Genomic DNA, 13,806 nt, shown 5'->3' with positions numbered 1-13,806 from the left:
GGCAAAGGGCGCGGCACTGGTCCAGGACCCTAAGACGCCTGGTTTGAGGAGCGGGTGGGACCGAGGTTTTCTTGGGCCCCAAGGCCTGACCTGTTGGCGACTGCAGCTTTGCGGGAACCTCATATTTGACGCGGGCATGACTGGACGTGTGGGGACCCCACTCATAATGAATAGGTGACATGTAGTGAGCGAATCTTAACTCTTGGTGGGAATGATCTTGACAGCAGGAAGCTTCCCAAGTTCTGGTGGGGGCCAGATCCCCACAGGACCCCTTACTGCCGAACTGGCAGAGTTCCCAAAGACAAACAGAATCTGTGAAAAGATTCCTACTTTTCCTGTTTCCGTATTTTTAAGTATAGGTTTATTGTGGAAATGCATTATCCGCCTTGAATAAATAAAGGTATAAATGTTTAACCTTCTCCCCCCCCCCCCTTTCTTTTTATGAAGAAGAAGCTGGGCTTGAAAATGGAGATGTATGAAACCCTTGGAAAAGTGGGAGAGGGAAGTTATGGAACAGTCATGAAATGTAAACATAAGGATACTGGGCAGATAGTGGCCATTAAGGTATTTTATGAGAAACCAGAAAAGTCTGTCAACAAAATTGCAACGAGAGAAATAAAGTTACTAAAGGTTTGCTTCTTTTGCCTTAATTGCTCTCTGTAAGTCAAAAGGGGAGTTGTTATGGAATAAAAAATTATATAATGAATATTTCAGTTAACATGTATTTGGACATATTAATAGAAAAACAAGTGTCATAGCTTACCTTACTGTGTACGTTTTGTAATTTTACAGTGATACTAGATATATGTTCTTATGTATAATGTAACAAAAGCTATGCCAAATATTGTGAAATAATTATTCAGAAATATCCAGGTATAATACTTAGTAGAAATGTCTGCTTTGTGCAGTGTTTTGTGCCAGATGCTGTGACTATAATGATGTAAAAGACAGTACCTGCTCTTCAGGACTTTTATTAATTAGAAAGACAAGAGGGCATATACAAATAATACTGACTATTAAGTGGCTGATAATAAAAACCAAGTGATTAACACAAAGTCCTGTTGGGTAGGGAATGTTTCTTGGAGGAAATGGAACATGAATTTGGCCTTAAAGTGTATGTAGAATTTAGGAAAGAGGGAGAGACTGTTGTATTCCAGGTTAGGGGAACGGCATAAGCTCAGAGAGGCTGAAGGCAGGACAAAGAGCAGAGCAGAAAGGACAAAGTGCATTTGCCTGTAGAGTTTCTTATATGGAAATAGAAGGAGGTGATTTTAGAGAAGTAAGCTGGAGGTAGGTTTTAAAGTCTTGTCTTTTAGGCTAAGGAATCAAAACTTGATTTTGTGAGAGGTGCGAGGTTTTGAATTCAGAGTAAAGAAACTGTAAATATTAATCTAGCATTATTTTTTAGAATAGATTGGAGGACTGAGAAAGTAAAAATAGGGAGATCTGTTGTGTTTTTAATTCAGGAATCCTGTTAAATGTGACGGTCCTTGCTAGAATGCAGCAATTTGAATGGAAAGTAGAGTTAGAACATAATATATTACTAAAGACATGAAAGTGTAGAAGGAAACAGAAGGGGAATCAAAGGTATCTTTGAGATTCAGTGATTGCTACCATTGATGGAAATATGAAAGACCCAAAAGAGACATGGTTTGGGAACTAGTTCGGTTTTAGAAATGTTGAATTTGAGGTGACAGGAATACAGTGCAGTAAAGATGATAGGTAGGCGTTTAGAGGTGGAGAACAATAACAGGAGAGATCAGGGGACAAGATAGAATTTCATGTAGGTATGATTGGTCCACTTAGTGGAAAGACCTCAGGAGTGTAAAGAAAGGAGCATTAAGATTCATTGGCAATTGAGTACAAAACTAGTGATTTAAAAAATAAATATACATATGTATTTTGTTTATTGGCATTTATCTAGATGCTTTAAGGTTCATTGCCTAGATGTTTTTACATGTGATGAAGAAAACAGATACTGTTCTTGTTCTTTTTTATCTGATACAAAAGTAATATTCTCTTCTTTCTTTGTAAGTCTATATTAGATATGATGGATCAATTTACTTTCTAAATAGAAGAAATATATTAGGCATGTGTAGATTGTTGGAACTGCTCTATTTCTAGACAATGAAAAGGAAAGTTAAAGTCAGTAAAGATGTTATGATTTTGTGAGCGATACCTGTCCTTATCCTGATGACCTAAAGCATAATAATACTGTAAGGCAACTTGTGCACTGTAAGTGAAAATCTGACTAGAAGGAGACATTTTCCCAGGCAATATCTTTTGCTCTTTCTTCATCTTTGTTTCATTTAAGCTAATTATTTTTTGCTTCTTAATTGTTTTGTAAAAATAACCAATATGTGGCAAGAACACAGAGATGAATTTGAAAATGTACTATTACAACTATTATGCAAACTATTTAGAGATAGCTTAACTATTTTTTCTCATTGGCTTATTTCTTGTAGAATTTTTAGTTTCATCAGATCTAATTCCACGAGAGATTTCTTGGATTAGTTAACATTCTTAGTCTAAAAACACTGCCATAATGACTTAATTAGAACTAAAGTTTTATCTGCTGGAATTTCATTAAGTAAATTACAGTTAGAGTAATTAGTGAGAATATCTGTAGAAAAGTTTTCTATTTATAAAGGAAAACAAAAGTAAACAAGCTGAAAAAGGATAATGGAGTATTTCTAGTGGTTTTATGGTTTATCTGAGAAAGTCACTGATTCCTTACCCCTGGATGGATGTTCCTTAATGCTTATTAACTTGCATTCATCGTTATCTGCTTTTGCCTTTAAAATTAAGACTGGTCAAGACACCAGTAATTTTCCTTAGTTGAAGGATTAATATTATAGTGTCTAAAGGCAGTCTTTTTTTTTTTTTGCTACTGCCAGCATGTTGTTGCTGCAGCACTCTGGCACCCCACCAACCAGGGAAATTGGATTGGGAGCAAAAATAGGAAAGGAGTCCGGCATTATATTTTGGCATGTTTTTCTATTAGTCATGTCTTGAGGAATTTAGTCTATGTATTAGTACAGATAAGTAGAAAAATGGATGTTGTGCCATTGAAATAAAGGCAAACTTTTTTTCTTACAAGTAAAGCTTTTTGATGAATCCAACATCAAAAATATACCCCTTAATTTTTAGCCAAATGAATAAATATTTTTGGTAATTTGAGAAAGTTAAATATTTGAGAATTGATTATAATTAAGTCAGTGTGTTAAAAAATAGAATTAGCAGCATAAAATGATAAACCTCTTGTTTTCTAAGCTGATACATGCCATTTTTGACATTTTGAAATTATCTTGACAGTGAGTGCTTAGCATTCTAAAAATGTGTTTGGTTGCTTAATAGAATATTACAGACAATGAACAAAAATGTACCCACAAATAATTGTATATTTATGTAGAGTTCCTATGGATATAAATTGGTATCTCACATATATGAAAAGTTTCTGGATATTTTGATACCCTTTTGTTACAGTGTGGTGAATTTATAACGTCCACCTGGAACTTATATTTTACTCTTGAGAGTTCAGGACAAATCTCAGAGAGTAATTAACTTCTGTAAATTCAGATTACATGCTCAGTGGCACTGGAATCCATTCTCATTTGAAATCATAAGGACCTTTTAATCACAAACCAATTTAAAAGATAGGAAGATATCTCTTAGCAGAATACCAAGTTTCATTTTAGTACATTAACTCTGAATTGTTTTAGTAGGCAACCAAATGTCAACTTGAAGTAAAGCAATACATCTCCCTCTGTTCTATAAATATTAATTATTAAATAAATTAACATTTAAAAAATAGGAATGTAAGCAAACCAGTTGAGAAATTTTTATTGAAATGCATGGAGGAAAAGAAGCAGAGAATATTTCTTCTTTTAAAAATTATATGGGTCTTATATGTGCAAATTATGGTGCATGAAATACTAAAAATCCATTTCTCTTGTTAATAGCAATTTCGTCATGAAAACCTGGTCAATCTGATTGAAGTTTTTAGACAGAAAAAGAAAATTCATTTGGTGTTTGAATTTATTGACCACACAGTATTAGATGAGTTACAACATTATTGTCATGGACTAGAGAGTAAACGACTTAGAAAATACCTCTTCCAGATTCTTCGAGCAATTGAATATCTTCACAATAATAATGTAAGTGCTTCTGGGACGAAGTGAGAGAGTGGCATTGACATATATACACTACCAAATGTAAAATAGATAGCTAGTGGGAAGCAGCCGCATAGCACAGGGAGATCAGCTCTGTGCTTTGTGACCACCTAGAGGGGTGGGATAGGGAGGGTGGGAGAGAGACGCAAGAGGGAGGGGATATGGGGGTATATGTATACGTATAGCTGATTCACTTTGTTATACAGCAGAAACTAACACAACAATGTAAAGCTATTATACTCCAATAAAGATGTTTAAAAAATAATGTAAGTGCTTAAAAATAAGCCAAACTGTAGGATGAATATGAATTGTAAGTGCCCTTTAAACATTGTTTTGTTTTTATGAAAGTTGTTAAAATTATTTTTCTGGACAATATTAATTGACATCCTGAAAATGGAGAGATCAGGGGAGTTACTACCTTATAATTCAGTTGCAGAACCAAAAAACGTATTGAACGCATAGTATAACTATAGGGCAGACCAACTATGGGATGCTAAAGGAGGTACAGAGGAATCAGCAGTCAACTGGGGCATCTTTTATTAATGAAAGTACATTAAAACATCAAAAGTCAAGCCAGCTCAGATGAAGGGAGGTTTGGAGGTAGGAACTGGAAACTAGACCAGGGGAATGGCAAGAGAAGGTGGATGCCTTTAGGGAAAGAACAGAGAGAAATAAAGTGGCTGAGGGGTGTAAAGCCTTGTCATTTAAGTCAAGAAAGGAAAGAAGATCAACTGTTGATTTTTAGTGCTGCCTTTTAGCATTGTTTAGTTAATGTTTATCTCAGCAGGTTTTTATGGACATACTTTGTTCCCAACATGAGCTCTACTTTCTGTAAAGTTAGATGTATGTTTGTGAAATAACAGTACAAGCTTCAAAAATAGTTCTATTAGTAAGTGATATAGGCATAACATCTATATACCCTAGGCTTTTTCAGATACCTTAATTTCTAATTTGCTGTCTTGGTAATAGTGCATCTCATGTTGCAGCTTTGAAAAATGTGGTGGTGATAGCAACTGGAAATTCAGATTGTAATTTCCTTGCCGACTGGATCCATGGGGGGGCAGTATAATGTAATAGTTAAGAGCACACAGTCCTTGGAATCAGACTGTCCTGGATTTTCACCCACCAGCTTATGTATGGATAACCACACAACTTGTGGAGTTCACACTTGCACAATGAAAGATGGTAGCCCCATTACTCTGTGGCCCCAGGAAGTTATCTAACCTCTCTGAACTTCATTTTCCTCATCTGTAAAATGATACTATAGTACCTCACAGATTTTTTATAAAGATCAAATTAGGTAGTAGGTAGTGTTTAACACTAGGTGTGTTTTAAGTGCTCATTAAATAGTGCAGATAAGGAGTCAGGAATAGTTATATGTTATCTGTATCCCTATAGTGTCTTGCCTGTAGTAGACTTTAAAAATATTTGTTGAATAATGGGAGACACCAGTATGGTCTAGACTGAGAGTAGAAAACTTCAAAGAGGAGGTAAAACTAAGGTAACAATTTTGAACTTATATGGGTGTTTAAGTTCAAGCACATAGGGAAACAACCCAAGTGTCTTATCAACAGATGATAGGTTTAGACAGATGATATATCTATATCTAAATAGATATATATATATATAATATTATTAAGCCATAAAAAGGATGAGGTATTGCCATTTGCAGCAACATGGATGGACCTAGAGAATATCATACTAAGTTAAATCAGAGAAAGACAAATATATGATATCACTTGTGTGTGGGATCTAAAAAATAATACTAATGAATCTATATACAAAACAGAAACAGGCTCACAGACGTAGAAAACATACCATGGTTACCAAAGGGGAAAGGGAGGGAGGGATAAATTGGGAGTATGGGATTGACAGATAACAAACTACTATAAAATAGATAAACAACAAAGATTTACTGTATAGCACAGGGAACTATATTCAATATCTTGTAATAACCTATCATGGAAAATAATCTGAAAAAAAGTATGTAACTGAATCACTTTGCTGTACATCTGAAACTAACACAATATTGTAAGTCAACAATAGTTCACTAAAACAAACAAAAATGCCTTAATGGAATCCAAATGGAAAAAAATATAAATGATCTTAAAACTAACAAAGAAAGTGAATCAATAGTCAAAAAAATTCAAGGGGAATTCCCTGGTGGTCCAGTGGTTAGAACTCTGTGCTTTCACTGCCAAGGGCCAGGGTTTGATCCCTGGTCGGGGATCTAAGATGCCACAAGCTGCATGGTGCAGCGGAAAAAAAAAATTAAACAAAAATATTCAAGCATATGGAGCAGAGTTATTATAAATCATTGTAATATGGAGTTCTATGTAGTTTTGGAGCATTTCACTACAAAATAAAGAAGAATTAAACTCACTGAATCCAAAGTCTGATAGTTCACACCATATACAAAAATTAAGTTGAAATGGATCAAAACCCTAAAAAGAGCTAAAACTATAAAACTCAGAAGAAAACATAGGTGTAAGTCTGTGTGTGATCATGTATTAATGCATCAAAAGCAATCAAAGAAAAAGACAAATTGGACTTCATGAAAATTAAAAACTTTGTGCATCAAAGGGCACCATCAAGAAAGTAAAAAGACAGTTCACACAATGGGAGAAAATATTTGCAAATCATATATCTGTTAAGCAACTAGTATCCAGGATATATAAAATACAATTCAACATAAAAAGACAGCCCAATTTAAAAATGGGCAAAGGACTCAATAGACATTTCTCCAAAGAAGATATAAAAATGGCTGATAGCACATGAAATGATGCTCAATATCCTGAGTCATTATGGTAATGCATATCAAAATTACAATGAGGTACCATTTCACACCCAGTAGTCTAGCTGTAATTTAAAAAACAGACAAGAATGAATGCTGGCAAGGAAGTAGAGAAATTGGAACCCTCATACACTGCTGGTGGTAATGTAAAATGGTGCAGCTGCTATGGAAAACAGCTTGGCAGTTCCTCGAAAAGTTAAACATAGAATTACCATATGACCCAGCACATTTACTCCTAGGTATCTACCCAAGAGAATTGATAACATATGTTCACATAGAAACCTGCCCAGGAATGTTCATAGCAGCATTATTCAAAGTAGCCAAAAAGTGGAAACAACTCAAATGTATATTAGCTGATGAATGGATAAACAAAATGCGGTACAACCCTACAGTGGGATTTATTCAAACACAAAAAGGAATGAAGTACTGATACGTGCTACAAAATGAGTGAACCTTGAGAACATTATGTTGAATGAAAAAAGTCAAAATGCAAAAGACATAAGTATAAATTCCATTTAAATGAAAAATCCAGAATAGGCAAGTTTATATTTGTATATCTTCTTTGAAGAAATGTCTCTTCAAGTCCTTTGCCCATATTTAAATTGGATTATTTGTTTTTCTATTGTCGAGTTGTATTTTCTGTATTTTGGATACTAGATCCTTATCAGATACATGATTTGCAAATATTTTCTCCCGTTCTGTGGATTGCCTTTTTGCCTTCTTGATAGTGGTTTTTTTAAAAATCATTTCTTTCTCTTTATTGATATCCTTTATGTGGTGAGATGTGTTCATACTTTAGTTCTTTAGACATGGTTTCCTTTAACCTTGAACATATTTAAAATAGCCAATTATAGTCTTTGTCTAGTGGCTTCAATGTTTGGGCTTCTTCAGGGAAAGCTTCTTATTGACTGCTTTTTTTTTTTTTCCTGTGCATGGCCATATTTGTTTCTTTGCACACCTATTTGGGGGGATTTTCTTTGGACATTTGTAATTTTTTGTTGAAAACTGGACATTTAAAATAATATGTGTTAACTCTGGAAGTCAGAATTTCCCATCTCTCAGGGTTTGTAGTTTTTGCTATTTGTTTAGTTACTTTGCTGAACTAATTCTGTGAAGTCTGAATTCTTTATCAAGTGTGACCACTAAAATCTCTGCTCAGTTAGTTTAGTGGTCAGCTAAGGTTTGGACAGAAATTTCCTTCAATTCTTGAAACCAGTAAATCTCTCAGCCATATTTACTGAGGGCTCTTTATCTGTGTTGGGCCATGTCTTCAATGTTCAGGCAGGCAGTTTACAACTCTGCCTTAGCCTTACCTTCCTGCTTGTGTAGAACCTTAAAGTCCGCCAGTCTTGAGAGCTTAGGGACAATCTCAGGTCTTCCCTGGGTGTGTGCACAGCTGTGCATGTACCCTCCATGATTCTCAGGAATATGTTGGAACTTTTCAAACCCTTTACGGACATCTCACTCCCAGCCTTTCTTTCTTTCTTTTCTCTTGTTTTACACACATATTTTGTTTTAACTTAACATTATATCTTGGAGGTCACACCATGTCAGAATACAGAGAATGTCTTCAATTCTTTTTTACAGAAGAATCATAATAGTAATCAACATTTTTATGGCAGCATGCATGAGGCGCTATTTTAAACGTTTTCAGTGTTTTACAGATATTAAGGCATACGTACTATTCTTCAAAACCACACTAGGAAATATGTATTTATTTCACCCCCATTTATAGATGAAGAAGCCATGTTTATGAATCTTGCCCCACTCTCACAATATCAAGGGGTAAAGTAGGGATTTGAACCTGTTAGTCTCACCACAATTTGTGCTTAAACTTTATAATACCTTTCAACTCCAGCCTTTCTTTTGTTTTTTAATTGAAGTATAGTTGATTTACAATGTTGCGACAATCTCTGCTGTGCAGCAGAGTGACTCAGTTATACGCATAGAGACATGCTTTTTTATATTCTTTTCCATTATGGTTTATCATGCAAGATATTGAATATAGTTCCCTGTGCTATACATTAGGACCTTGTTGTTTATCCATTCTAAACAGCCTTTCTTTTTAATTAAGTATTTTGGTCAGCTTGTTGTTTGTCCTGTTATAGCTTCCTCAGGTGGCTATAATGTCATATAGTGGCTGCTAAGAAGGCTGATTGCTTGGGCCAGCTCTGAGTTAGGTCAGTAAAGACAAGACTTCTAGTATGATTTTCCAGTGATCTGCCAGACATGTCAAATAATGACTATTACCTGGGAATGGCGCTTTGGAGGAGATACAGCCCTATTTTACTCCCTCTGGTGGCTGCTAGGCTGCTAGTTTTCACCATGATTTGGCGGGCTGTTGGTTTACAAAGCTACCAGAAGCTGGGGAGAGAGCAATAGAAATAGGACAAGCTAAGAATGCTACTGCATCACATGGTTAGTTTATGTTTCAACTTTTTAAAGAAACTACCAAACTTTTTCCAAAGTGGTTGTACCATCTTACATCCCCATCAACAATGTATTCCAGTTTTTCTGCATCCTCCTGTTATTGTCTTTTGATCATAGCTATTCCAGTGGGTGTGAAGTGGTATCTTTTTTTTTTTTTTTGAGTAGTAAAACTGTCTTTATTCACAGATGACATGATCATCTATGTAGGAAATTCTATGGAATCTACAACAAAGTTAAGAGAACTAACTTGTAAGTTTATCAAGGTTGTAGGATACAAATCAATATACTGAAATTAATTGTATTTCTTTGTATTAGCAACAAACAATCAGAAATTGAAATTAAAAATACCATTGTAACAGCATCAAAAATATAAAATACTTAGAGAAAATCTGACAAAAGATATATAAGACCTATACATTGAAAACTATTAAACATTGATGAGAGAAATTAAAGATCTAGACACATAGAAAGAAATACTGTGTTTATAGAGGTCTCAGTGATTGTGGAAGACCAAGGAGGATGTTGTCAAAACACAGAATTTTAAAAGTTGGGATTTAGAGAGTGCTTGATTCTCAAGGATAGAGTTCTGCATGTAGTCATGGTGTTAGTTGTTAAAACGAGTGAGAACATTAGGACATCAGCTGAGTGAATCTTTCTCTCCCATGTTTAGAGCACTGAGGAGGAGGGTGATGGATGTGTAGTAGGCAGAATGTGTGAAGTGGTATCTTAACGTGCTTTTCCATGTTTATTTTTTCTCATGTTATATCCTCAGATCTTGGTATAGTGCCTGGCATATAGTAGTCACTCAATAAAAGTTGTAGAAGTAAAACAGGACTAATGTAGTTTTATAGATGTCTCCTTTAAGGTGACTCATTACCCTAAATTAATTATTTGGCCATTTAGGAGGAAGAGTGAGGCAGAACAAGAGCCATCCCCAAAGGCTTATAGCAGCAAGTTGTATAAAAAAGGAAAGATCCCAGATTTCTGTCAACAAGATATTTTCACTCGTGTCATGATACTTTTCTGGTGACGAGAATATGCTTAATACATTTGATAAAGGTTTTAAATGCCTTCTTTGTTTTAGGCATTGTACTGGGCCCTGGGGATATAGCCTGAACAAAACAGACATACATCTTGCCCTCATGGAACTTACAGTTAACGGGAGTGACAAAAAAGTAAATAGGCAATTAATAATAAGCATGACAAATGCTGTGAAGGGGGAAGTGCAGAATAATGTGAGAACATATAGAAGGAACATCTAATAGAAGCATCTCAGCTGAGACCTGAGGAAATAGTTGGCCAAGCAAAGTGTTCTAGGAGGTTAGAACAGCATCAGCAAATGCAAAAAATAATGACACAAACCTGGAGAATTGGGGAGCTAATATTCAATAGGCTAGCGAAGGGACATTGAGAATGTGAGCAGAGACCAAATCCTATAAGGCCTTACCAGCCATTTCACGTAGCTTCAAATTTGTCCTGTCAGGTAGGGAATCCTTGAAGGAGTGACATAATCATACATGTGATTTTAAAATAGTACTGTGATTTCACTGTGGACAATGGATTGGAGGGGATTAGAGTGAATTCAGGGAGACCATTTGGTAAGCTAGTAATTTTGATGAGAGAACTGAGGGAACTTGAACTAGGGAGAGAAGTAGACAGGTTGAGAGAGTATGGAACCTGAGGGAGAAAAGTGCCTTGATTTCTGGCTTGAGCTATGGGATCTATGTTGGTTCCATTTGCTGAGCTAAAGGACTGTTGAGAACAAATGAGTTTGGGAGAAAAGATGATGCGTTTAGTTTTGGATTTGCTGAGTTTGTGGGATGTGTGGTTCAGCCCTGTGGGACTTCTTGTGGACTTCCATTCCTTGTGGAAACCAGGAAAGATAGAAATAGAAATAGGGAAGTCATCAGTTTATGGATAGTTACTAAGGCTGTAATAGTAGGTGAGATTGAGATGGAACAGCCAATAGATGGGAAGAAGCCCAAAAGAATATGGTGTTCCCATAACCAAGTGAAGAAAGTGCTAAAAAAAAAAAAAAGTAGTTGAGATTGTGCAGGAAACAAGATGTAAGAGAAGAGAAGCCTAAGACCAGAACCCTACATTTACGGACAGAGAGAGAAAAAGGAACTGCCATAGGAGGAGACTGGAGAATTTTAGGTCCCAGAAGTCAGGAATGGAAGACTGGTTGATATCTTTTACACTAAGATACCAAGTAAGATATGTATTGAGGGGTGTGTGTTGGATGTAGCAACAAGGATGTTGATGACTTTGGCTAGGGCAGTTTGAATGTGGGAGCAGAAGACAGATTGCATTACCTTGAGGAGTGAATGAGTGGTAAGACAGAAAGTGAAGACTGAGTAAAAATAATGTCTTCGAGAAGTTTAGCTGCGAAGGAAATGAGAGAAAGAGCAGTACTTGGAGTGTGACATGGGGTTAAAGGAAAGTTAAACTTTTTCCATTAAGTTCTTTTAATTACTTTTCCTTTTATGAATGTGATTTACCTTTTCAGTATTATGTCTGTTTTCTTGGCTTTGTTTGGAGATGATGGATGGGGCAAGAACTGAAAGTATATAACTATTTAGCTTTTGCATTGTGTACTTAATCATTTGCATTTGGTAAGAAAATAGCTTTCCTGTCTTAATTAGCTAGATTTTCTCTATGTAATTGTTGAGAGATTTTCTAGATAATGAAACCTCATTTTAATCTATTGCATCTTCTGTTTGTTTTTAGATCATTCATCGAGATATAAAACCTGAGAATATTTTAGTATCCCAGTCAGGAATTACTAAACTCTGTGATTTTGGTTTTGCACGAACGCTAGCAGCTCCTGGAGACATTTATACGGACTATGTGGCCACACGCTGGTATAGAGCTCCAGAATTAGTATTAAAAGATACATCTTATGGAAAGTAAGTATATTTGGGAATCCTGCTTGGCCTTTCCTAGCCGTCTCTTTTTTTCCCTTGGTGTATCTGTCACCCATACTACTGACATCCTCTGCCTTCTGCATCTGGGTTTGGGCTAGAAAAGGGACACCCCAAAATAGAGCAGAGAGACCCTAGGCACCTGCCCTGCTATTGACGTTACCACGCTTGCCCTCTGGGGCTGAGTGGCCCCAGCCCCGGAAGACCTATGCAGTCACCCCTCAGGCTGTATCCATGCTTGCTTTAAGCTGTGCCCCACTCTTAACAGAGTTGCCTCCTCTGCTTATCTGTAGGCTCTACATTTACTATACTCTGCCAGTGTTACCACAGGATCTGCCAGATTTCCTGCTTCTTGAATACGGCACAATCTTTGCAAAGACTGGCAAATCATTTTTAAATTGAACTGTTCTAGATGCCTCAAAAAGTAGAAAGGTCTCAGTCTATTGCGAAACAGTATAGGAAACAACAATCTAATAAACAAATAATGAATCTTGAAGAACAAAGGGACCAAGTTGTACAACTGAATACAAGAAATGGGAGTGGGGATAATTCTCACATGCTTTTCCTAGAAACCATTGTTCTGTTATTATAATAATGTCTAACATCGGGACTTCCCTGGTAGTGCAGTGGTTAAGAATCCGCCTGCCAATACAGGGAACATGGGTTCAAGCCCTGGTCCGGGAAGATCCCACATGCCGCAGAGCAACTAAGCCTGTGCACCACAACTACTGAGCCTGTGCTCTAGAGCCTGTGAGCCACAACTACTGAGCCCACGTGCCACACTACTGAAGCCCACACTCCTAGAGCCTGTGCTCTGCAACAAGAGAAGCCACCGCCATGAGAAGCCCATGCATGGCCATGAAGAGTAGTCCTCGCTCACTGCAACTAGAGAGAAAGCCCACGCGCAGCAACAAAGACCCAATGCAGCCATAAATAAGTAAATAAATAAATTTATTTATTTTTAAATCTAATATCATTAAGTACTTATTTTAAAGCTAGAAACTGTTCTAAATGCTTTACATGCATTAAATTATCTAATTTTCACAACAACCCTCTGATGAAGGTGCTAGTATTTTATCCCCATTTCAAATAAGACGACACACTAAGGCAGGTAGTGAGTAAGACACTAAAAAAGTAAGAAAGTGAGTAAGTTTACTAAGAAAAGTAAACTAATTTACCCAAAGTCTATCCAGGGTATGTTTTCAACTGTACTTATCACTGATACCGTATGCAGACCACCTCTGTGCCTCAGTTACTTTATCTGTATAATGGAAATAATAATGGAACCAGTTTCATAGGTTTATTGTGAGGATTAAATGATTTAATGAATGAGAAAAATGAAAAAGCAGTAAATGCTCAATCAATGTAGCCTTTGTAAGATCTCTCCCAGTTTTACCCTGTTTGTGATATTTACTTAAATTCCTTTCCTGATGTACCCCCTTATTCCTATCCCTTGCCCCCCAAATCATATCCTTCTCTAAATCCT

At 36.2% G+C, this 13,806-nt stretch overlaps 1 protein-coding gene across 1 annotated transcript in view; it reads left to right on the top strand.

Annotated features, from left to right (window-relative positions):
• Window positions 1-13,806, top strand: part of CDKL3 (cyclin dependent kinase like 3) — a 91,813-nt gene that overhangs the window by 4,273 nt on the left and 73,734 nt on the right. The window contains 3 exon segments of the mRNA XM_067731756.1: window positions 448-630; window positions 3,963-4,157; window positions 12,127-12,305. Of these exon segments, the coding sequence (XP_067587857.1) occupies window positions 466-630; window positions 3,963-4,157; window positions 12,127-12,305 (539 nt within the window). The 5' untranslated portion in view covers window positions 448-465.

The sequence above is a fragment of the Pseudorca crassidens genome, chromosome 3 (genome assembly GCF_039906515.1).
Source record: "Pseudorca crassidens isolate mPseCra1 chromosome 3, mPseCra1.hap1, whole genome shotgun sequence".
NCBI lineage: Eukaryota > Metazoa > Chordata > Mammalia > Artiodactyla > Delphinidae > Pseudorca > Pseudorca crassidens.
The sequence above is the reverse complement of the archived record's forward strand: the minus strand, read 5'-3'. Positions and strand labels throughout refer to the sequence as shown.